This window comes from Microtus oregoni, unplaced genomic scaffold, assembly GCF_018167655.1.
Source record: "Microtus oregoni isolate MIOR12 unplaced genomic scaffold, Mior012 000153F_000, whole genome shotgun sequence".
Classification (NCBI taxonomy): Eukaryota; Metazoa; Chordata; class Mammalia; order Rodentia; family Cricetidae; genus Microtus; species Microtus oregoni.
The window spans coordinates 287,256-312,916 of record NW_024544804.1 but is presented as its reverse complement, the minus strand read 5'-3'; the positions used below and the strand labels follow the sequence as shown (position 1 = coordinate 312,916).

Sequence of the window (25,661 nt, the reverse complement as noted above, 5' to 3'; positions counted from 1 at the left end):
TACTGACTCACTCAGACAAGCCCCAGTTCCACAAGGAAAGCAAAGATTACTTGTTGATTGGACCAGGAAAAGCCACAATTAGGAAGAGGAAAGAAATGCCCCTAAACTGTACTGGAATCTGTACAAAGAGCCAAACCCCTTAGCAGACTTGAAGTGGCTTTCTCAATGGTTTCAACAGAAATACAGGGCTCCCCTCTTCACTAGTTCACCTGGAAAGCTAAGCCCCAGGTAGCCTCTGATGTCAGAAGCAGAGTGGGTCTCAACTAAAGACGGGTTCTTCTTTGGGAATAATGGCTTTCCCAAACCAAGAAATCTTTCAGAACAAGGAACATATGTCTTTCATGATCCACTATCCTCTTTTCTTCCAATACTATGTTATAGAATTTACAAGCCTTTCTCAAGGTGAAGGAAGAGGTTTGGCCATAGTACACAATGTCTTTACACAAGGTTCCCAGCAGGGAACTAATAATCCTACTGGTTGAGGTGGTCACCTTCCCTGAGACTTATGGTATCTCAGGCCCTGTAACTCTGAGGGCTGAAACACCCCTTTTTTCTCTCTAATGACAATTTGTCACAGCTGAAGAATACACTACTTGGGAAGCTATTGTTTAAGTATACACAACCCACACCACACCCACCTTCCTCACTGATCCGACCTTAGAGCTGCAGATAATCCCCAGAGCTCACCAGCCTCTCTCAGGAGCATGGCTCCTCTGGCTACCATGTTGCTTTGGCAGTATGGAGGCCAGAAAGCCTACTAGTACTGAGAGAGCCTCTCTGACTCAACTTTCTAGATTACATCAAAATATCCACTCAACATGGTACACTAAAACAAAGACTTTATTTATGAATGAATACAGTGTCCAGCAAGGGCAGAAGGGATTTAAATTAGTTCCCTGTAGAGATGTGAGAAGAGGAAGAAGGCATTAGAAGGGAAGGGAGAGAGGGAAATAAGAGAAGAAGAAGCAGAGAAAGAAAGGAAGCCTCAGGGAGAAGGCAATTTCAGAGACAAGGACCTGGCATCAGACCCTGTACATGGGGTAACCATGCCAGACATCCCTAGGCCTCAGTTGTTTCAGCTGGGCCTGCTCCAGAGAAAAAAGTTACAACGAGCAGAGGGGTCACTGGGAGGACCTCGTGGCCTAGCACACATGTAGAACTGGCGGCCCAAGTTGGGTCCTGCTTTCTTCACAGTACGCATCACACATGGCTCCCTATGGCCTCCACAAAGGGGCATAGGGGAGGGCCCACTCAGCATAGACTTCCAGAAGGAGGTCCGTACTTCCTTCTCATTTTTGGCCTCTGAAACCTTGACTTTGTCTTCCACCACTGTCAACTCTTCTGGAGTCTTTGGGATTGTAAGAGGGCCCACCAGAGGCAGGCTAGGTAGCTCCACATCAGGAGAAGGCTGGGGAAGGCTAGAGGAAGGCTGGAAGTAACTCATCAGGTTTTTCTGGTTCCTTTGGGAGACACCTTGACTTTTCCGAGGCCTGGTTGAGTGCATGCGAGCTTTGCTTGGGTGTTTCTGTACCTGGATTTGATGGCTGGGCTGCAGGACTGTCTGAACTCGTAAAGGTTCTTGTTCAAGAGGAACTAGGAAGCGAAGAATCTTGAGCTGGGTACCTGCAAACTCAGGGAGGAAGCGGGTACACAGAGCTGGGCACTGTTTTGCTGGCACACAGGACACATTCAAGACAGCTCCCACAGGGCAGTGGTCAGAACCCATCACATCAGGGAGCAGGAAGGAGGACTGGAAGATATCTATGACCAAGCTCCTGTCTCCTAATACATAGTCAAGTCGAGAGCCATAGTTGAGATGGCGTGCACCACTGACCACTGACCAGCAGGTGAAGGCCCTCTCCTGTTTTGGATGGAACCAGCGGTAGCTATCCATGAAAAGCCCTATGTGGGATCCAGCCTCCATCCCTGGGCTACTGAGCAAGCCATCCATCCACTTACGTCCTGGGTCCTCTTCAAAGCACTCCTGGGGAAGGAAAAGTGAATTAAAAGCCAAAACTAGATCCTTAAAATAGGAAGAAATTGAGACTAAACTGCTTCATTTTATGAATAAAATTTGGTTGTCCTAAAGATTTTTGGTTCAATGCCATACAGTCCAGACCAGGCAGAGCTAGGCTTTGGTGTATTTTCTTTTCTTTTTTTTTGCTTCCTTTGTTTCATTTTATGAATGGGTGTTTTGCCTCCCTGTATATCTGTGTACCATGTGCATGCAGTATCCATGGAGGCCAGAAGAGGTTGCCAGGTTCTCAGGAACTGGTGTAACAGACAGTTGTGAGATGCCATGTGGGTGCTGGGAATCTAATCCAGGTCCTCTGCAAGAGGACCACGCACTCTTCACAGCTGAACCATATCTCTGACAAGCATGAGCTTTTAAATAAAGAATGTTAGAAATCAAAACCTGGGGTTGGAGAGAAGCCTCCGTGGTTAAACTGAGTACTACTCTTGTAGAGGACTTGAGTTTGGTACCAGCACCCATATAGAAATCTCAATCCTCTCCCCCCGCCCCCATCACTCCAGGGAATCCAATGTCCCTTGGCCTCTGTAGACACCTATACTTATGTGCAGATACCCCCATAAGACACATAATTTAAAATAAAAATAAATCTTTTGAGAAGTTCCTGTTTGTCTTTCTCTATCCCACATTATGCTTACCCTGACATAAAAGCCCCATCTGAAGGTCTGTTGTTTGCTTAATCAAAGGAATTCCCAGAAATGCTTTACAAAAGATTGAAAAACAAAACCAACAAGCATGTTGGTTACACCTGGAATTCCAGCACTTAGGAGGCTGAGGCAGGAGGACTGCCACCCTGGGTATATTGTAAGACCTCATCACAATAAATAAAAGTGGTGCCTCTAGAGAGAAGTAAGCTAAAATCGGGAGTTGGAAGAATGCTACTTTTTCTTTAAGATTCCCCACTCCATGCCAATCGATTTATTTCATGTGTCAATGTCCTCACTGACATCCCTCCTCCCTCTGGAGCTTGGGGGATTCAGGCATCCATGTCTGATCCCTGATCCACCTGCCCATGCATTTATCCAGTTCGCCCACTTACACACCCACTGATTTGGTGCAATAACATAGTCACAGAACAGCTGTTTAGTGGCAGAACTGACACTGGGGCAGAGTAGATCTTGGTAACAAAGGCTGTTACTCTGGGGAAATGATCTGGAAACAAGAGGTGAAGCCCATGTGGTAGTAATTTCAGAAGAGGAAGTGCCAAACTGAAATAACAGCTCTGTCATGGGTTTGCGCAAAATATCTAAATGACCTGAGGGAACACCAGACTGAAGATTCTAGTAGGGCGAGACTGCCACTGTCCATGAAGTAAAAGGTGATGGCTACCGGAACTAGCATGGTGCCAATGAGGACATAAAATGCAATCGCAATAACGTGGCCGGCTGTGGGGACGGGGTAGAAAAGGACAAGAAGAGCAGCTCTGGAGAGAAGCTCGCACTTGGCAGGTTTATCATCTTTGCCATGCTGCCACCCCGCCAAGTTCTGCTAAGAGCCACACCTGTGTTTCCGTGGCTCTCTTCAACACCAGTCAAGTAATCCTCCCATGCCCCCTTTCTGAAGCACCTCCAGGGATGACTGTACCATGTCAACACTGACCACACCTTGGATGTTGATATACAGTTTTTGTTTTCATCCATACTTTCTAGATGATAATTCTGACAGCAAAGCTTAGAAACTACCACTTTTTTTCCCCAGGGAGGACCGTATAAACTAACCCTTCCCCACATTTTGATAGCCAGTGAAAAGTCTTGGTCTGACCCTTGTCTGTGTTAGGGCATTAGACCCCACCCCAGACTTTCCACCTGGGAACCCAGTGCCATGCTGGCCCGGGAAGCAGGTAGACCATCTTCACTCTCCTTCCTGTCCTACATTGCAATTCCTCAGACTCACCCACAGCCCTGGGGCAGAATGCTTACAGGAGATGGTCCTCCCACCTTACTTTTACTCCCCGTAGACTCCACCACCAAGCCTACTTTCCGTGAACCCCTAAACCCCTACCCTATCAAACCCTCTACTGCTCCTTTGTGTCAACTGCTGATACCTAGAGACCCTTTCTATTTGGTTGCCCAGTGTCCATACTGATCTGGAAAGCAGCTGGATCATCTTGCCCTCCTTCCTGTTCTCCACTGTAATTCTTCTGGTTCCATCCTCTGCCCTGTAGCAGACATTTGCCGGGGCCGATCCTCCCACTCTGTTTCAGTTCCCTAGGGACTCCACCAAACCGTGCAGCAGACCCAGTTTGCCTCCTTCCTGGAGACCCTTTCATCACCCCTTTCCTATATGTTAGTCCCCAATACCTAAAAACACTTTCTACTGGGAAACTGCACTGGCCACACATGGCAGGGATTCAATTAGTTGAATCACAGCATAGTTCCTCTATTGCGATCTCTTCATTCTCAGCCTCAGCCCGGAAACAACCTGTGGAGAGTACTCCTCCTCCTACCTCAACTCCAGCCACTGGTGACTCCAACTCTTGGTTCAGGCCTAGGGTCAACCTAGCCCATTCATGCCTGCCTTTCTAAATCATTCTTTGCCTTACCGCAACCTATTTGATAGGTCCCCTCTTCCCACCACACCTCCCAACTCCCTGTGAATGCTATCTCTAAGTGTGAATAGTATCCCCTTGGTTCTTTCCTGAAGGTGCTCTCAGTCTTTTCTCCTAGCCCAGCACACTGTGGCAGAGTGCCTGAGCAAACACTATCAAGCAATGCACAGCCATCACACTTTCCTAAGATCCAGCGATGGCAACAGAAACCAAGGAATGGACACTCACCCAAAAAGGACAAGACCAGATAATAGCACCTATAATTACAATCTTCCTAATCCCCAATGCCTAGATACCAACTTAAAAACGCAGTGTGGCTCCACCAGAATTCAATAATTCTTACTATAGCAGCCCCTGAGAAATGTAATATACCTGGAACACAAAACAAAGACTTCAAAATAGCTATTATAAATTATGTCCAAGGACCTTAAAGAAGGCATAAATCCCTTAGTGAAGTCTGTGAAAACACAGTGGAATCAAATAATAAATATACTTCAAGACCTGAAAGTAGAAATAGAATCACAAAAAAAAAAACCTCAAACTGAGATAAAACTGGAAATGAAAAATAAAAAAATGTTAAATCTAAAAAACTCCTGACACAAAACATCCAGGAAATTTGGGACACTAAGAAAAGATCAAATCTAAGAATAATAGGAATAAAGAAAGGAGAAGAAATCCAGGTCAAAGGAACAGAAAGTATTTTCAATAAAATCATAGAAGAAAATTTCCTTATCCTAAATAAAGAGTTGGCACGGAATAGCCAAAACACTAAACACACAGAACAAAGAAAGATATTGAAAGTTGTAAGGGAAAAAGACCAAGTAACATATAAAGGCAGACCTGTTACAATTACACCTGACATCTCAGGGAAACTCTGAAAGCCAGAAAGTTCTGGTCGAGCATTATGCAGACCTTAAGGGACCATGGATGCCAGCCCAGACTACTATACTCAGCAAAACTTGTACTCACAACAGGCAGAGACATTCCATAATAAAACCAAAATTAAACAGTATATATTAACAACCTTCTTCAGGCAATACCTTCAGTATTTTGTTGTTGTTGTTGTTATTCAGGATTGTTTGAGCTATCCTGGGTATTTTGTATTTCCTTATAGGGCTGAATATTGTTCTTATAATTTCTGTAAAATTAATTGTTGGTATTTTGATGGGAGTGCATTGAATCTGTAGATTGTTTTTGGTAAGATAGGCACTCTTCAAATATTTCAAAAACTAGAGAATATGACATTTAAAATGTTTAAGAATTTAGGACTTTTCATGACAATGAGACACACCTGCTCCTGGCAGCACCAATTACTTCAAGAGGAAAATGGACATCTAAGAGGCTTCTTATGGAGTTGGTTAGCCATTTGGGCAAAAGAAACTGCTCTTGCCTGGACTGCTTGATGAAATGGACATGCAGGACCCACAGAAAAATGACTGCTGAATTTGCCTAAAGGTAAGATGATCTTTTTGGGGTTTGTGCTTCATAAAAGAGTCTGCTAGACACAGAAGAAAGTGACTGACAAACTGCCAAAATAGGCGAAACTGTCTTTGAAATTTCCTGCTTCATGGAAATGTCTGCCAGGTACTATGCACCTATAGGCTAAAGATGGGTGCCTGAAATGTTAAGGAAAAACTTTGGGTGAGTGTCCAGGTAGCGAGATGTCTCTGTCATTTCTAGAGTTTTGGAAGTTGCTTACAATGCACTTCCTATTAACTTAAAAGCCTTCCTATTAACTTAAAAGCCTTCCTTTTTGTTTAAACAGAAAAGGGGAAATAGTGTGGGAGGTCCTTCTATGTGTTGCTTTTATTGGTTAGTGAATAAAGAAACTATCTTGGCCTGTGATGGGGCAAAAGAACAGAGCTAGGAAGGGAAAACTAATGTAAATGCTGGGAGAAAAAAGGCAGTGTCAGAGAAAAGCCATGTAGCCCTGCTGGAGCTGGACGAAACTTTACCCGGTAAGACACAGCCACGTGGTGATACAAAGATTACTAGAAACGAGTTAAATTCACATGTAAGAGTTATCCAATAAGAAGCTAGAGTTAATGGGAAAGCAGTGATTTAATTAATATAGTATCTGTGTGGTTATTTCGGGGCTAAGCGGCCAGGAACCAATGAGTTGCCTCCTCCTTGCTACAACTGCCTTATTCCCAATCTCAAATTGTACTACAGACCTATAGTAATAAAAACAGCATGGCATCGGCATAAAAACAGCCATGTTGACTAATGGAATAGAAAGGAAGAACCTAATGAAGGTCATACACCTATGGGCATCTGATCTTTGATAAAGAAGCCAGATATACATACCAGAAAAAAAGAGCATCTTTCACAAACAGGGCTGGTCAAACTGGATGGTTACAGGTAGAAGAATGCAAATAGATACAATACATACTTAATGACCAGCATAAAACTCAATTCCAAATGGATCAAAGACCTTAATATAAGGTCAGAAATCATGAATGCGATAGAAGAGAAAGTGGGGAATAGCCTTGAACTCAATGGCTCAGGAGAAGACTTTCTGAACAGAACACTGATAATACAGGTACTAAAAACAACAATAAATAAGTCCTCATCAGAATGAAAAGCCTCTGTATGGATACCATCATTCTAACAAAGTGGCAGCTTACAAAATGGGAAAAGATCTTCACCAACTACATATCATAGAGGACAAATAGCTTTAACATATAAAGAATTAAAGAAGTGGACAAAATATAACCCATTTAAAAAATGGGGTACAGACCTAAATAGAAAGATGAGATACAAATGGCTGAAAAACACTTAAGAAATCTTTAACATACTTAGTCATCAGGGAAATGCAAGCCAAAACCATTCTGAGATTTTATCTTACACTAGTCAGGATAGTCAAGGTGAATCAAACAAAAGATAGCTCACACTGTATAGGATGTGAAGTAAAGGGAATACTCATCCCTCTATTGCTGATGGGAGTGCAAACCTGACCAATCACTATCCCAATCAGTGTGGCAATTTCTCAGGAAGTTGGGAATAGATCTACCTCAAGCTCTAGCTACAGCACTCTCGGGAATATCCACAAAGTACTCTACACCCTGCTACAGAGACTGATGTAGGAGGTCCTTCTGTCTATGTGTTGTTTTCATTAATGATTAAAGAAATTGCCTTGGCCTGTTGATAGGGCAGAACTTAAGTAGGCGGTGACGACAAAACTAAATTCTGGGAGGAAAGCAGAGTTGGAGAAGTGCCATGGAGCTGCCAGAAACAGATGCTGGTAATTTTACCCGGTAAGCCACTGCCATGTGGCTATACACAAATTAATAGAAATGGGTTAAATTAATATAAGAGTTAGCCAATAAGAAGTTAGAGCTAATGGGCCAAACAATGATTCAATTAATACAGTTTCTGTGTGGTTATTTCGGGGCTAAGCTAGCCAGGCAGCTGGGATGAACAAGCGGGCCCTCCTCCTACAAGAGACACTGCTCATCCATGCTATGTTCACTCCTGCTCAATTTATAACATCCAAAATTTGGAAAGAGCCTAGGTGTCCATCAACAGACAAATAAATAATGAAAATGTGATACATTCACACAATGGAGTATTACTCAGCTATTTAAAAATAAAATCATAAAATCCACAATTATATAGATGAAACTAGAAAAATCATCTGGAGTGAGGTAAGCCAGACCTAAAAAGACAAATACAGCACATATTCACTTATATGTGTATGTTAGTCTTTAAGCTTTCAATGGGCACGCTAGTTATAGAGTAAGGGATTAGGAGGGATGGAAGTATTTCCTAAGGAAGAGGAAATAGAATACATAGAATACAGTCATGGTTATGGAGAGATGGGTGGGAGGTGGGGTTGGGTGTGACCTGAAGCAAGAGGATTAAATAGAGATAGGGAGAAAAGAGGAAGGTAAGAAAGAATACATGGAGTGACAGCTAAGACTAAAGGCAATCCAAGTTGTCATATTAAACCTACTACAGTATAAGCTTATTAATATATACTCATAAATGAAAGAAGTATAAATGAAATCACCAAATAATGGACAAGCAAGCTCCAACTAGACACCTCCTGCTAAGAATTGAAACCTCCAGTACCAGGAATGGGTTACATATAATTGAATTGTTGACCAAATGAGCCCCAAGGACACCCTCACACAATTCAGGCTATTTCCAAGGTTATTGATTGCTCTTTACAAATCAAGGATAAAGCCCTATTGTCAAGACAACACAAACATATCTCATTGAACACAGAAAAGTCAAGCTGGTGCCTTACAAAAGCCAGTACTCTGCACATTACCAAAGGACAAAGGTAATTATCAACTCAGATATAAACCCACTGATAAACAATGGTGACCTGAATGCACGATATACTCTTCTGTAATAGTAGCACAAAAGTCCTGGGAGTAAGCAACCACTTTCTGATTGGATTTACCCATGTCTGACACTACCCTGGTGGCCAAGAACCTGAGGCTAGATAGTCAGGGACTTGGGGGAAAACTAAATACCATTGTTCTGCTAAAGGAATATAGCAATACAATGACTTGTATACCCATTAGTGCCTTGATGAGCTATCATCGGAGGAGCTTCCACCTGAAGAAAATGGGAGCAAATACAGAGACCCACAACTGGACAATGTGTAGAGTGACAGATCATGGAACATTCAGTCCTAAATAGGATATCTTCATCAAACCCTTCCCCTCAGAGCTCAGGGAGATATGCAGAGGACAAAGAGGAAAAATTGAAAGAGCCAGGGGGCATAGGAGACAGAAAGGAAACAATGCCACACACACACACACACACACACACACACAAACTCAGAGACTGGGGCAGTTTGTACAGGGCCTGCAAGGGTCCAAGCCACATGTGTTCCAGCACTGAAAGTAGGAAATGGATATCATCGCTAACCACAAAGCAATCTACAACAGACAACTGCTCACAAAGGAAAAATCAGTTTTCTACAATAGAATCTCACTGGATATGTTAACCACACTGAAGGGAAGGCTCCATGCCAAGCAGTAGGTGGCCAACACCAAACATGATGGTACTTTTATAGATCTTTGAGCATTTTTTTTCTTTGCTGGCCTTTTGCTTACATATTATGCTTTCCAATTTTGTTTTTATGCTTTCTCCCTGTGTGTGTGTGTGTGTGTGTAAGGAAGGTGTACAGTTGCATGAATAGGGAAAGAGGAGAAGAGCTGGGAGATGAAGGAGGGAAACAATAATCAGAATACATTGTGTAAAAAAATCTATTTTTAATAAAATAAAAGATCCTCATTCCAGAGGATCCATCCCTGAACCATTGAGGAAGGAATGATGAAAAGCTGCCACAGGCCTTGATGGGCTTCCCTATTCCACTTTCAGCACATACTTAGGCAGTGAAGTTTCCATAAAACCCAAAAGCAGGGTTCAGAGAACTGGACAGCTCAACATGTAGAGGTGCAAGAAGACAAACTAAGACTCATCCATGTGTTGGGAGAATGACTCACCCAACTCCACAGGAATGGAAGCTGGCACAAATGGCCCTTCCAGACTTTCCTCTGCATGTATTTCTTCATCTGTCTATTTATATTATTTCAAACATTCTTTATGGATAATCATTAGACTTAAGTTAGAGTGGCTGTCTGAGTACTTGCTTTGCTCTATCAAATTAACACACAGATGAGGTCATGGGAACCTCAATTTATAGTTCAGAAGTTCCAACTGTGACTGGGTCTGAAGTGACAGTTTTGGAGAGTAGTCCTCAACCTGTGGGGTCTGACCATGTTGGGGGCACATAAGAGTTAGCCCATAAGAAGCTAGAGCTAATGGGCCAAGTTAACGAAACAGTAGTAAAGGACAACTAGCTGATGTGCACAGATGCAAAGCTGTCGGCTTGCTTGGAGGCAAGGAGAAATCCCCACCCCTTTTGAGCTCACAGGAGTCTTCTGTTGGTTATTATAGGATGAGAGCAGAGAAAAACAGGCAGTTTGCTTTTGTAGCACAGCAGTTTTCTATGAAATGGTCAAGATGAGGACTTCATATAAATTCTAAAGTAGTGTTTCTCTAGCTTGTGTCTGTTGTAGGACTTTTCAAACAAACCATTACTGAGGGTCTACACCTAAGAGATTCTGATTCCATTGTTTTGGTGTAGTATTAAGGTATTGATAGATTTGCTCTAATATGCACTTAAGGGTTAAGGAAACATTGGCCTATAGGGAATAAGAGGCTCATATAAGAAAAGGAAGAAAGAATACACTAGCAACCTACATATTCATTAATGAACAAAAGGAAAATAGAATACACATACAGAATACAATACTATTTTGCCAGAAAGAATATATATCATTTGCAGCAAATGAATGGAACTGAAAGACATGAAAACAAGGGAAGCCCAGAAAGAGAGATGTCATGTGATGTCACTCATGTATGGAAGTCTAAAATGTTGATTTCATGGAGCAGAGTAGAGCAGTTGTTACCAGAGTCAAGGAGAGGTAGGAAGAAAAGGAGTAGCTGCTTAATGTGAACAGCTTGATAGGAAGATAAAGACCTAGCAGTGTTCCACAGTATAGGAAGAGCTAGCGATAAATTATTTCATATTTCAAACCTTGTAGTTCAAAGAAGTTTTCATTGTTTGCCCATACAGAATGACAAATGTTTGAGGTGACAGATTAGGCAATTTGTCCCATTTGACCATTATTCATGCCAAAATATTATATCATATTCCATAAATATGTACAATTTTACATGTAATTTCAGAATAAAAAAAGGATACATTCAAACCAAGCACTGTTTTTCCATAAAGGCACCTTTGGTGCCAAACTCCCAGTACTACATGGGATACTTGAAGGAACAGAACCAGAGAGGGGCCTAGAGTTTCGAGGGAGCCTTACCAGACTGCCTGCGTCACAGTGGTCAATGGGCCGATGAGCTGTATTCAGGTCCCCTAGGATTATCACATGGCTGAAAAACACAACATGGGGTTGTCAACCGGACATTCAAGAATGAGGAGTCCCATGTACTTTACCCCCAGGTCTGAGAGCTTGGAGATGCAACCTCCTCCTAGAGCTTTTGCTACGAAATACTCATAGCAGTGCGCCTCTTCCATTCTCCCATCTGGACACTTCTCACGCATGAGGAACCGAATTCTGAGCAGCAAAGCTGACATTATTCCATATGATATGAATGCTTCAATGATCTCTATCTAATGCCATCCTTCTCGTCCTTCAAAACTGAGCTCAGACACCACTGCTTGGAGGAAGTGCCCCTTGATTACTTTAACCTACTCCCACTTTTTTTTTTTTTTTTGTATTTTTCAAGACAGGGTTTCTCCGTAGCTTTTGGTTCCTGTCCTGGAACTAGCTCTTGTAGACCAGGCTGGCCTCGAACTCAGAGAGATCCGCTTGCTTCTGCCTCCTGAGTGCTGGGAATAAAGGTGTGCACCACCACCGCCCGGCTCCTACTCCCACTTTTTTCCTGTCCATCCTTGGAACTAGGCACTTTACCACTCTTGCCTCGTTTTGTCCTCAAAACTCTTCTCTGAGGGTAGGCGTTTGGAAAAAGAGAACACGGACCGCAGCTGCCCTTGAGGTTTATGGTAAGCAAAGAGCTTGGAGTACAAAGACAGTGTTCATGTCACTTTACTCTGTTCCCACAGCTCTTAAGACAGCAAGGCCTGTTCAGGTCAGCACGACAGTGTTCAAAATTAGAGGGTAAAGGAACTCAAAGACAAAATGCTATATCCTTTTATGGAGCACGACACAAGGCAAGTCACCAAGATGAACTCAACCAAGCCCAGCTGCCTAGATTTACAATACCTGCCAGCTGCCAAGAGTGCTTCTGCTCGGATCTGCAGTAGGCGATAGAAACGCATCTTGAAGGTCAGCCGCTCAGGCCTCCCAGGATCCGCATGGGGACAGTACACATTGATGAGAGTCAAGGTCTTCTCCTTCCCTTCCAAAGTGCTACGAAGAAAAGAGCCCCCACACAAAGAGTTCAGATCCAAGACTCCCTGTCCACAGCTACACCATGCAGCTCCCAATTAATGGTTGTCCATGGGATAGAAGAAAAAGGGTTAGGAAGACACAAGCAAGCAGGCACGAGCAGGTCTAGGGGATAGGCTCTGGGTGAAGTAAGGAGGGCTTAAGAGTCCAGGTAAACTGGAGGATAATTCTGCCTTTCATGATGATGAGATACCCCAAAAAAAATCCAATTTGGAGCAATGAGTTCTATGCTGGCTAAGCAGCTTTTGAGTAGCCTGTGGTAATTAGCTGCACTCCCACTGTAGAGAGGGGAACACAAGGCTCAAAATGAAGCATGATTTGCCAGGATCACTTAGCCCACCCAGTACTAGAGTCCAGGAAGGAAAGTTTGTGAACTATAGCAACTGCATACCTAAAAGATGGACCTTACTCAAAAACTACAGAGAAACCCTGTCTCGAAAAACCAAAAAAAAAAAAAAAAGATGGACCTTATATTCTGGATACTGACTAGAACCAGAGATGGTCTGTAGTAGGAGGATACAGGCTATTACCGGATCTTGTGCTGGGTAAGGACGGCCCGGCCCTCACTATCCAGAGCCCGGAGTTCCTCTTGGGTGAACTCATCCAAGTTTCCATAGCAACCAACATCCCCATTCTGGGTGGCAAACACACCACTCAGGCCTTCTTCAGCAGCCACTGGGGTAGCACTGTCCTTACAAAACGTAGCCACACCTGGGGACAGATAGAGTATTCTGAATGGGATCAGCAACCAAAATACTACTGTACAGCCTGTTCCACTCCAAATGTACCCATACAAGGAATAGTTTTTGATATCTCTGTTAAATGTAACTCAAGGGCCATTATATGGCTCTGTAAAATCTGAAGCAACTAACCCATACCCTGAGGCCTCAGATTCATGTAAAAAAAAAGCAACAGAATGGTCAGGCAGTGGTGGCACATGCGTTTAATCCCAGCACTTGGGAGGCATAGGCAGGAGGATCTCTGTAAGTTCAAGGCCAGTCTGATCTACAAAGCCAGAGACAGGACAGGCTCCAAAGCTACAGAGAAACCCTGTCTCAAAAAACCAAAAAAAAAAAAAAAAAAAAAAAACCAAAAACAAAACCAAAAAAGCCACAGAATGTTTTACTTTACAAGAACAACAACAATGTATATTACACAGATACATGACAAATGCTGATAAAATATTGGCTATTAGTATTAACACATGCATAAATGTCTAAACCCTTGTAAGAGCCTAGAAAGTAAACATTAACCTCATTTTCTAGATAAGAAACCTGAGATACAAAGGTAAAGTAACTTTCCAGCGAACACACAGCTAGGAAGTGAGCCATAGCCTGAACCCTAGCAGTTCAGCTCCAGAGCTCACCCAATTTTTACTGTACTTCTGAGGGCCAAAAAGATAATCTGGTACATAAATATTAATGTAACCTCAGATTTTATGCAGCTTTAGCTTTGGAGATGAAAAGTTGGAATATATTACATTCTCGTTAAAAACCCAAACACTTCACTGCTACTTGCCCCCATCACCAACACTAAGTTAAATACCCCCAGAAGACCCCATTTACCAGAATAGCCACTACGGCTGCGGCTGAAGCTGAAATAGGAGTTATAGCCCTCAACAACAGCCAGGGGCTCTGTCAGTACATCTCCTGGAAAAAAAATGTAATACAAAGTCAGAGGTAAAACTAGCACCATGGACCCATGAAAGACTAGAATAACAGTTACAGGCTAATTACTAGCGTACATCAGAGCCATAACTGGGGGGAGGGAGTGTTTATGACAGGAGCTGGAAACATGGAAAGCTCAGGGAGGGAAATGATATTCAAATTAGATGGGAAAAACTGAGGAGAGCGAATCAGAGCTAACTAAGTCTTATGGTCTAGGTGATGGGAGGACTGCTGGAAGGATGCTGGCGGTAGGAATTAGAGGACTGAGATGGGAGCAGGGATGGAGAACTAAGGAATCTGCCTCGGGGGCGTGGAAGGAGAAAACTCAAGGCACGGAGTTGGGGCGGTAGAATGGGCGGGAATCTGTGCACGAGGGTTTCAACTGGGAGAGCAGCACAGGAGTGGGAATTAAGGGCACTAGCTGGGGTAGGGGTTTAAACGGGAAAGGGATTAGTACTTTCGGGTGGGTATAAGGGCAGGATTCTAAGTATCGATAAACGGAAAAGTGAAAGGAGGTGGAGCAGGAAGCGAAAGTTAGCAGAAGAAAAAAAGGTAAAAATCCTGGATTCTCGAATGCTTACTGGTCACTTTGGTCTCCTGAAGACAAACAACATCGGCATCCAACTTGTCCAAAATGCGTCGCAAGGCTGTGGGACAGTTGCTGGGTCCCTGGCATGTCAGCCCTTGCAGGGGACTCCGGATCCCATTGATGTTCCAGCTTACCACACGCAACATTTTGGTAAACTGTCCCGTTTCACGAAGCAAGCTTAGGCACGGAAATTCATGGCCACCTCCCGGAAGTGAGCTAGAGCTCCTCCTTCCATGCGCGTGTGCGCAGGCGTTCTCATCTGGTCCCTCCGCCCCCTCCGCGACGGCAGGAAGCACGCAGGGCGGGGCTTCGAGTTCAGTTCTCACAGGCGGGAGACGGAACTAAGGTGGAAGCTGTAGGAAAACCGGGCTTGGTCGTAGAAGCTTATAACCCCAGTACTCAGGAATCTGAGGCACGGGCAGTCATGAATTCATGGCCAGCCTGGGCTACATAACAAGACCCAGTCCAAAGCCTGTGAAGAGTGACTGGTGAGAAGCGCGTCCCTGGTTGGGCTCCAGAAGAAAATTCTGGCCGCATGCTGGCCTGGACGCCCGAGTCTGACTGCTGTTCTCGACACAAAAGTCCCCTTGATGCGTCAGGTTACTTACAAATGGGATTTTGTCACTTTGTCAAAGGGCGGGCCACTGGGAATTCAAATTCAGCCAAAACCCTGCCCCCCATCGAGGCAGAACTCCAATTTAAGTGGGCGGCCCCTGGCGGTGGCTGAGTGGCCTCAGCCCCTGGTGTCCTTTGGGCCATGGCATAGAGAACTTTTTCAGTTGGAAGATGGAGCAGTTAATTAAGAACCTAGCTACTACGGTAAGGCTTAGGAGAATGACCTCTGTTTTTATTGAGCCTGGAGGCAGGAGACTTCCTCAAACCCTCCCTGTATAGCCTTATTTGTCTTGGTTCTCATAGCATGTAAAGGATGACACAGAGCACATACTTGCATTTGGCTCCATTTCTCAGATGAGCAAAATTGAGGCCTGGAAAATTTAAGCTTCAGAGCAGTATTGTCTCCGTATGCAGTTGTGGTTTTCCCGTCTACATTGTGTCCTTTCATTCTTAGGATAAACCAGAAAAAGGCGCCGAAGCTAAGTAGAAGTTGAGTAAATTCGTCCCAGTCTCACAGAAGTGGTAGAGCCAAGATTTAAACCCTTCTTACTCAGGTAAATGATCGAGGTTTATTTTTTTTTTTTTTGAGTTAAAATTTTCTGTCCACGCACCCCTGCATTTAGGTATTTTCCTGTGGGCACTCCTACACTCTGTGGTCCATTCTGTCCTAGTATTTACCACAATGCAAACTCCCAATGATTTCTGTAGTCGCTAGATTGCCAACAGCCTGAATGCAGTGGCCATCTCTGACATAGCATATATGGTAAGAGAATAGGTATTTAGCAGATGGGTATAAACAGGGCAATAGCAATGGGTTCTTGGCTTCTTTTTGAGTGCACAGAAACAATTAACAGGCATAGCCCAATTTCTAGGGGAAAATATTACTTCCCACCCGAATATTTTTCACTGAAAATGCTGCAGTTATTTGTGCTTGAGCACACATACCCTCAGAATTTCAGAGCCTTAGAGCCATCATCCTCTGTGGCTGCAGAAAGAGCCACAGTGGGCTGCTTTCCCACCCCCATAGGACTTAAAGGTTACTAGTTATTGCCATCAGAAAATAGCTCTGTAATTAAGAAAAGACTGTGCCTTGAGCTTTTCCATGCTTTGGGAGTTGCTGGCTAAGGATTGAATCCCAAGAGTGGGTTAACTAGGACAAGGGAAATGAACATTTTTCTTCGTGTTGCCAGATTGCTTTCAAGCAACAGATTTTGCCCAGACTGCACTGAAGTCAGATAGGAAGCCCAGCCCCAAGGAAATCCAATTCATGCTCACCTCAATAGCTGATTTAATTTCCCCATTCTCCAGTGACTTGTTAATATTAGTACTGACCTTTGTGGCAAGGTAAACACATGGTTGGACTGAAGAGAAAAGGCTGTGGGTGGCTCAGGAACTTCTTTGGCAGCCACAGCAGCTAATATTTCAACACTGCACACACCCCTTAACAAGGGCGCTTCCTCAGCCTTCCCAGGAACCAACGAATATCTCCGGGTTTCCTATTTGATGCCACCCACTGGACCTGCTTTGGGGCTCTGTAAATGCAGGAGAGCCATTGGATAATTAGCGATGGAAGAAAAAGCCTCTAAGAGAACAGGTAGGTGAGAAAAAAGGAAAAGTAGCTAGGTGTTTCACAGGTCAAAATCCTTGCTTCAGGCTCTTGGGAAGGTTTTCTTTGCAAAGGAGTTTGACTGAGCTATATTAAAGGGTATGGGAGAGTTGGGAAAAGATGAAATGTAATTCTAATCTATCGCTCACTATTTTAAAATCCAGTTGTACTTGACTTTGTAGGACACTAGCCTAAAGGGCAATCCCCTACTGTCTTTGAAATTTCAATTTTCATTTTATTTTCTTTCATTTTTGGAAACAGTGTCTAACTATGTTTCCCATGCTGGCCCGAAACTTTATCCCAGACTGGCTGTGATTGTGTGACCCTCCCAGACTAGCTTCCAACTATGTAGTATATTTTTTAATTCAGCGTACAATAGAGACTTTATCTCTGACCTGTCCTCTCGAGTGTAAAGTGGGGTTGATTTGCTATGAAACTTTGATAAGTTCCTTAGTTTCTCTGGGTGTCAATAGGCACCTTGCTAAAATATAAATTAAAGCCCCTAGCCTACTTCCCACAGAGGTCTGGCCTGATGATCAAGAAAAGGTGGTGTTTGGGGAGGCAGAATACAGAACTCTTTGGAGAGACACTTCGGGACTTTCATGCTGTGTCTGAGATTAGTGCTCTTGGCTTTTATGTGGCATCCACAGGTAGTACTACCCACAACCCTCTAGTGCGCTCCTTTCTGACTGACTATGGTCAATGAAGAGCCACTCCTATGACTAGAATGCAGTGAGCTTTGCTTACCAGATGTGATTCTGCAAATAGTGGGGGGCCAGGGTGGCTGCTGTTAGAGAAGTCCTGATCTGTGCTCATCCATGAATCTAACCCATAAGCATGTGCTCAACCATCTGTCAGCGTTCTAGCCTGTAGCAAATGCATTCACAACCACACATTTCAACACTTGACAAAACCAGACCCCATTTATTATTATTATTGTTATTGTTGTTGTTGTTGTTTTGTTCTTCGAGACAGAGTTTCTTTGTGTAGCTTTGGAGCCTGTCCTGGTACTCACTCTGTAGACCAGGCTGGCCTCTAACTCACAGAGATTCGCCTGCCTCTGCCTCCCAAGTACTGGGAATAAAGGCATGTGCCACTACAACCTGGCTTTCCATTTATCATTTTATTGCCCATGCGAACTGTTCTGATGCTTTAAATGAGATTCCTCTCCACACTCTGTACTTGGAGGTGGGAGCACTCTCCACACGTCTTCAAAAGTCACATTTTATAGTTTTCTTCTCTAGAGATAGTCCCACTTTAAAATTTATGGTTCAACCTTTAGCCTTGAGTGTAAATCTGATGCTGAGTAAACTCTGTCTATAACCAATACATTAAACCTTCTTAGAGGGAATTTTATAATTTTATTTATTCTATTCCATCCCAAAGTTTTAAAACTTTCTTAGATGTCCCTCTTTACCTCAGACAAATCACTGCCGCCCCCCTCCCACATTCCCTGAAAGGTGTTATACCTACCGTGGTGAACTGGGATTTCTTATCGCCGTATGTGTCTCATCTGCAGCAGAGAGATGTAGGCTGTAAACATAGTCACTGCACAACTGTCCTCCATGCCAGAGCCTGAGATGAACAGTTAGAAGATCACAGGGATTCAGGCCCCATTTTCAAGGAGCCCAAAGTCTAGTTAGGAAAAGAGAAAGCCTTGCTCACATAGAGATACATATGCAATATGAGAATCAAGGGCAAAGCCTCTCTCAAGGCTCCAAGGCTGACTTTCAGAGAAGGGAAACACTAAAACAGATCTTGACGAGCACGACAGAGCTCAATGAGAATAGAAGATGCTCCAGGCTAAGCAAAAGCTTAAAGACAGGAAAATGCTGTTGGGATAGCAGACTGAATAGGTAGGTTGGGACAGATTTAGCAGAGGTTTGAATGCTAGTCTGGGGCATTTCTAGAAGGCTTGTTTTATTCTGTTTCTGGGCTGAGAATGGTGGAAAGTTTCATAGACAGGTTTAAATTAGGTTATCAAACCCAGACCCTGACTTTTACCCTTTCAGATCTTGTCAGAGGCCTTCTAGCCACCTAGCTCAGATTTCTTGCTACTAAAATTATCTTCTTGATTCTTGGCAGTGTCATAAGGACAAATTTATAAACATAAAAGTTATGTTCATGTGATTGGCTAGATTACCTTGGACAAGCTGTCCCTTCCTCAGACCCATTTCCCTGTGTTTTTACTGTGGGTGTTTGAAAGGAACAAGTAAGATAAATGAAATGATGCTTTGTGGACATTTGAAACCATAGAGACTAGTAAGATCTTTAAAATAGACTTCCACTAGTTATGTGTCTTATTAGAGTTAAGAAACTTGTGTTTTATAAAGTCTGTTTCTAAGACTCTAGGGGTTCTCTGCTAATCTGAAAGACTTAGTTATTTTTTAACTTTAAATTGACACCTAATTATACATACTTGTGTGCTACTATATGTTTTAATACGTGCATATAATGTGCGATGATTAATTGGGATAGGTATAACCTCAAATATTTATCATTTCTCCTTTCTACTAGCTACTTAGAAGTATAATTACTTGCTTTCAACTATTGTTATCCTTCTGATGCACAGCTTTAGAACATCAGAAGTTAGTCCTGCTCTCTACCCGAAGCCCACAACAGTTGTTCTTTCTTCCCCTCTTCTTTTCCCACTAGTCTATACTCAGCTTCTTACCAACATCTTTTAGGTTCTGCAAATAAGTGAGAACATGTAGGATTTGACGTTCTATGCCAGACATAATTAACAGAAACCGAAAATGAGTTTATCTCTAATTGATTCTCAGGAACTCTTTTTCAGTTTTTTTTTTTTTTTTTTTTTTTCGAGACAGGGTTTCTCTGTAGCTTTGGAGCCTGTCCTGGAACTAGCTCTTGTAGACCAGGCTGGCCCCGAACTCACAGAGATCCGCCTGCCTCTGCCTCCCGCGTGCTGGGATTAAAGGCGTGCGCCACCGCCGCCCGGCTCAGGAACTCTTCATGGTGCAAATGTTAATCCTGCGTCATAATATTATGATAGAGTTTACAGATTACTTGAAAGAACCGACTCATTTACTTCACAAATGGAACAGCAATGTTGAATAATATATATTCAACATTTCCCAGGTTTCTTTATGTATATCAGTATATTGGCTCTTTACTAGCCCTGAAGGCTAGTAAGGCACTACTTTCTTTCCCTATATACCAAATGAAAGAGCAAAACAAAGCAAAAAACAGCTAAGTCTCTGAAAAGTTAGCCTTCTGCCCAGTTTCTTAGATCCAGCAATGGGGCAAAGTGAGTTTCCACCCAGGCAGTGTGGCTTCTTACTCCATTGTTCTTAACTGTTGGGATCCACTGCCACAGTAGGTGCATTGTCATAGGTAGACTTTGGTATTGAAAGTCTTATATGATGTAGACACAGCAACTGGAGGGAATCTAACCCTTGAATAGAAGAAAGTTCTGAGAAGATATTTTAGGAAGCTTCTTAAAAGGCAGAGTGGAGCTGGGAGCATTTGAGGGCAGGGCCTGGAGATTTCTTTTCCTGAGAGACTGCCCTTGCATAGTCCAGCTCAGTGGAAGAAAGTTGAGCTTCCTAATACCCAATCACTGGAGGTTTGTTGGGGGTGGGAAGGTTACAGAGAATGGAGTAAAAGGGCACTTGGACATCTTCCAGGCGAGCTGTGCAGTTGCATGAATTCTACAGATAAAAGTCTCAAAATAACCAGGGAATGGCAAGAAGAGTGGGGACAAGTAAAGGGGAGGCATCTGGATGAGGTGGCTCTGGCATGTGAAATTGTGCTGTTTAGATATAGGTCATTGTCTCTTGCCCCTCATGCATACTTTGCTCAGTGCAGTTTCCACTCTCCTAAGCCCCCATCCCAACAACTTGGCATGATGAGCTTTAGCTGGGGTTTGGATTAGATTGTGATGCCGTTATTGCTGGGTCATCTCATACCATTGGCAGCCATGTGAACTGCGCTTACATGTCGGCTCTCTGCCCAACAATGGCTGCATTCACTCCTATTCACAAGGTGTCAGATTTACTTGATTTATTTAACCTTGGCTGGAGAGAGTATAAAGTTGATCAGATAGTGCCAATCTCTTTGAGGAGCCCCGGACAGCTCATTTTAAAAAGGGAGAGGTCTTGTGGAGAGGCACGCAGCAAACTCCAGGGAAGGACAATTTTTGCAGTGCCTTGTTGAGTAGGATGAGCAGTGAGGTAGTGAAAGTCTACTTCCAGTTTGGATCTTAAATTGCTAGCTCAAAACATTGCATTTTGAATTAGGGCCATTATGTTTGTGGTTTTGTTTTGAGGGTTCATGTAATTCTGGTGTGAATCTCTATCTGTGTTGGAGCTTCACATTGTAATTAGGCCTGCTTTTTTATTTCAAAGCTGAGACCTATCTCCATCACCTTTGTCATGCCACACCACACAGGATGTAAGCACATGATCTTTGGGTTTTTTATTTGCATACTCTGCTAGTCCTGTCTTCATTGGCGGGAAGTAACTGGTCAGACCTGGGCTGTCTTGCTGGCTCCCCTCCTTGCTGGGCTCCAACTTATCTTCTATGTACATAGCTCTTAGAGTTCAGAGGCCTTTGCTGACTTCTGCCTAGCCTCTGGCTTTCAGCACCCACGTCCCAACTTGTACATACAGGAGCAGAAGGAAAAGAGATAGTCTTTGAGAGGCTCAGAAACCCAGTGATTTCCCTGGCCCAGCCCTGCCCACCTACTGCTGTGGCTGCGACATCAGAAAGGACAGCTAGGAACATAGGTAGTGAGGTCCAATACCTTGTCGTCAGTGTTGTCATTGCTGCAACGTCTAAGATGGCTCAAGAGATGGGAGAACTCACTCAAACCAGGTTACAGAAGATCTGGATTCCACACAGCAGCAGCAGGCTTCAACGGCGAAGGGGCTGTAAGTGGGGTTTACATTTGTGGGTGGTGGTGGTAGGGGGTCTAGAAAAATAAACGGTGCTCTCTCTCCACTCCTGCCCTCACATAGTTGGAATAGATGAACAATTGAATAAAATAGCTGGAACATAACAAGAGGCTAATATGAGAAAGGATACGGAAGTAAGAAAGAAAGGCAGGCAGAGAACAAAGAATGAAGATTAGATAAAGAGCTCCTAAACTATGGGTACCCCAGACTAAGGGCTTTCCCCCTTGAATTGGGAGCTTGTTTGGAATGCTTCTTTCTAGAATGTGAAGGTTCTAATATAGTACTATTCAGAATATTTTCGTTTGACTTCTTTTATGAAGGATCTGGAAATGGATTTTGTTTAATTTATGCCAGGGTAAAATAAGGTGATGGTTCCTGGCATCATGTCTTGGAGGATAGCTGCTGAGTCCACAACACTACCGTGTCAGCATTGCCCTTCTGCTTTCACCGTCCTTTTAAAAATAAGTCTGTACCTGCCTGGGCTGGGGAAGACTAAGTACTGGGCTCCTGTGTGCCTTCCTGGCCTTGACATTTATAGATAGCCTTGCTTTTCTGAGGAGCCGAGGGAAAAGACAGTATCACCAAGCCAAGTCTACTGGTGTATTATTCAACTTGAAATTTTAAGGAACAGGCTGAGGGAAAGTAAGCAAAGCTTGGAAATAGGCTTTGAAACTGAAGTATGCCATTTCTCATAGATAACCGAGATACTTGTGCAACCAGGTGTTTCCAGCCCAGCTTGAGAGTGCAGAAGGGGGCTAGAGATAAGACATCTGTGAACTGCAGGATTCAGACAGCTCAAGCAGCTGCGGAGGAAGCTACTAGACCCAATGTTAGACGACAGTAGTCCTAAGACATACTGTGGGTATTACTTCATCATAGCTGTTCCAGGAAGACGTACAATATTAGATTAGTGCATAGGATGCAGGATATGTATAGAGGAAGCAGAATGGAGGATAAAACCCAATGTCATGTTCTCCATTGTTATCTTCATCAGCAATTCTGATTACTCATCTGGAAATACAGGAGTTTGTATAAGATAGAAGCTCATTCCACCCTTACCTGTCCAGCTACTCTTGATCCTCTTGGGTTTAGCTGACAAGCAGTGAAACCATTCTGCATAGCTAGATAGGTCTTCCAGGGTGAAACCCCTTATATTCCTGAGAAATCTGACCAATACTCAGGAGGCGGATTCAGGAGGATTGCTGTAAGTTTGAGAGCTAACCTTAGCTATACTCTAAGTTCTCAACCAGCTAGAGCTGTATCTCAAAAACTCTATCTCAAAAACAATACAAGAACAAACCCTGCACAAAACAGAAAAATATGTGTTTATTTTAATTCTGAGCACCATATTCCTTAATTGTTTGTAAGAGTAATACTTACCAGATGCAAGGCTGTGTAGCTTTGAGTCCCACCTCCTGTGTTTGTTAATGTAGACAAGCCTCTTTTTGCTTCTGTTGCCTCACCTGTAAACTGATAGTGATAGCAGTGCTGTTGCAAAGATGAGATAAGCTGAAATGGGTAATGTACTTAGAAGAATGCCCAGCACATAGCATGCACTCAGGAAATGTTATTAAACAAAAACATGGTCGCCTCCTCTTATTCACCATCATACCCAGTGTGAAGTCCTGAGCCTGGCCCAGGAAAGATGCTCTGTCAATGATCACTTGGCTTTTTACTTTTACTTTTACCATCACTGTTTTCACAACACTCCTTAATGATTAACTGAATTTTGTGGCCAGGGCCTTTGGCAATGTCTGCCTTTCCTACCAGGCTAGGTAGGCAGGTATTGACCTGAGAAAGGTTTGACTCTCTTTGCTTATAGCATCCTCTTTGGAGTATAGAATCAATCATTTTGTTCTGACTATTAAATGTATAAGCATGTATAAAGTGCTTGGATAGCTGCACTTTCTTACTCAATATTATATGTATACGAGCCACTCATTATTTTTGTGTGTATTCATAGCTTGTTTATTTTTCCTTGCGGTGTACGATTACATTTTATGACGATCTTGTGGTTTATCTATCTTACTACTGATGAGCATTAGGTAATTTTTAAATTTTAGCTTTAAACAGTAGTGCAGTGAACATTTATTTTGGTAGAATAAACTTCCATCTTGCCCTTCTTATGGAATATCTTGACTATTCTTGGCCAACTGCTCTTCCCCATAAATTGTGGAATCGTCTTTTCAAGTTATACACACAGAGAGGCAATATTTTAAGGATTTTATTAGAATTACACTCAATCTGTAAATCAATGTGGAGAGAATAACCATCTTGTGTTATTTAATTTTCCTTAAACATAATATATCTCGGGCTGGAGAGATGGCTCAGTGGTTAAGAGCACTGCCTGCTCTTCCAAAGGTCCTGAGTTCAATTCCCAGCAACCACATGGTGGCTCACAACCATCTGTAATGAGGTCTGGTGCCCTCTTCTGTCATGCAGGGATACATACATAATAAATTAATAAATCTTAAAAAAAAACAAGTAAAAAAAATAATATATCTCTTGAAAAATTTTGACTTTTTTCATGTTATTTGGAGTGATGTTTTATTATTTTTTCTCGGAAGGGTTTGCACATCATTTTAAGGAGTTTTTCTTGTTTATTTTTATTGTTAGTATAAACAGTACTTTTGTAAAAAGTTGTGTTTTATAGTAGTATATGGTGAATTTAAAATTGACGAACCAGCCGGGCTGTGGTGGCCCATGCCTTTAATCTCAGCACTTGGGAAGCAGAGGCAGGCTGATCTCTGTGAGTCTGAAGCCAGCCTGGTCTACAAGAGCAAGTTCCAGGACAGGCTCCAAAGCTACACAGAGAAAACTTGTCTCAAAAAAAACAAACAAAAAAATTGACAAACCTACTAGACTTGCTTATTAGCTTTGGCAATTTGTATACAAATTACAGCTTTCATTTCTCCGCAGCAATCCTTATCCTTATGATTCTTAAATATCTTTTTTTCTTATGTTAATGCTTGTATTTTCTTATATTAATTGCTAATATTCTACCTCCAAAACATATAAACACACACATAATACAATGTAGTTTTTGTAAGTATGTTAATAATGAACATTCATATCTTGATACTGCTTTTAAAAAGACTGTTTTTGAAAGTTTGACCATGGAATAATTGAATGTATATTTTTTGGCAGATACCTCTTAAGAAGGTATCTCATTATTCCTAATGACATAGTGAGTTGATGTTGAAATTTATGAGATGTATTTTCTGTGTCTATTGAAATACAGCATGATTATTTTAATTTTAGCTTTTTTTGTGCTGCATGGTTTTTCTTATTATGAACTAATCTTGCAGTCTTGGGACTTAAAAGTACTTCTAAATTCAGTTCACCAAAATTTTGTTCAGTACTTTCATATTTTCTTCAGAAGAGAGTCTATTCTCATGTTGTCATTTTCTGGTTTTGGTGTCAAGGTTATACTAACATCATGCAGTGAGATGCGAACTATTTTCTTTCGTTCCATCTCTAACAGGGTTTGTCCCAGAACTGTCTGTTCCTCAAATATTTGGCAGTACTTCCAGATCAAACAGTCTAGTCCTAGTGGGTCTTTTAAACCTTTTAACTATTATAGTTTCTTTGAAAGTTATGGAGTTTGTTTTATTTCCTGCTTGTACTTGTATTAATACTTACTGTTATGATTTTCTTAGAATTTTCTATTTCACAAGTTTTCAAGTTTATTTAAAGTTTGCATGTATATCTTTTTAAAATGTCTGTTTTT

General features: G+C 42.5%; 2 protein-coding genes across 6 annotated transcripts in view; one reads left to right on the top strand and one right to left on the bottom strand.

Moving 5' to 3' along the window:
- Positions 1-822: 822 nt before the first annotated feature.
- On the bottom strand, positions 823-18,509 carry LOC121445010 (DNA-(apurinic or apyrimidinic site) endonuclease 2). Of its 2 annotated transcripts, XM_041646983.1 has the most exons (9): positions 18,489-18,509; positions 17,763-17,882; positions 16,742-16,941; positions 14,787-15,858; positions 14,104-14,187; positions 13,069-13,249; positions 12,353-12,499; positions 11,429-11,498; positions 823-1,984 (listed from the first exon to the last, which is right to left on the bottom strand). In XM_041646983.1, exons 4-9 carry the CDS (start codon positions 14,938-14,940, stop codon positions 1,076-1,078), a joined length of 1,545 nt encoding a protein of 514 aa, XP_041502917.1. In that variant the 5' UTR covers positions 14,941-15,858; positions 16,742-16,941; positions 17,763-17,882; positions 18,489-18,509; the 3' UTR covers positions 823-1,075. The 2 variants fall into 2 exon arrangements, with proteins under 2 accessions (XP_041502917.1, XP_041502919.1); XM_041646985.1 differs by lacking the exons at positions 16,742-16,941; positions 17,763-17,882; positions 18,489-18,509 and having other exon boundaries at positions 14,787-15,147; positions 15,741-15,755.
- Positions 15,147-25,661, top strand: part of LOC121445011 (6-phosphofructo-2-kinase/fructose-2,6-bisphosphatase 1) — a 69,239-nt gene continuing 58,724 nt past the window's right edge. For 2 of the 4 annotated variants that reach the window (XM_041646988.1, XM_041646986.1), the window contains exon 1: positions 21,503-21,907. In XM_041646988.1, coding sequence (XP_041502922.1) covers positions 21,817-21,907 — 91 coding nt within the window. In that variant the 5' untranslated portion in view covers positions 21,503-21,816. Of the gene's footprint in view, positions 15,283-15,863; positions 15,964-16,871; positions 17,004-21,502; positions 21,908-25,661 lie in introns of those variants that run through there. The other 2 variants (XM_041646987.1, XM_041646989.1) reach the window with 2 other exon arrangements.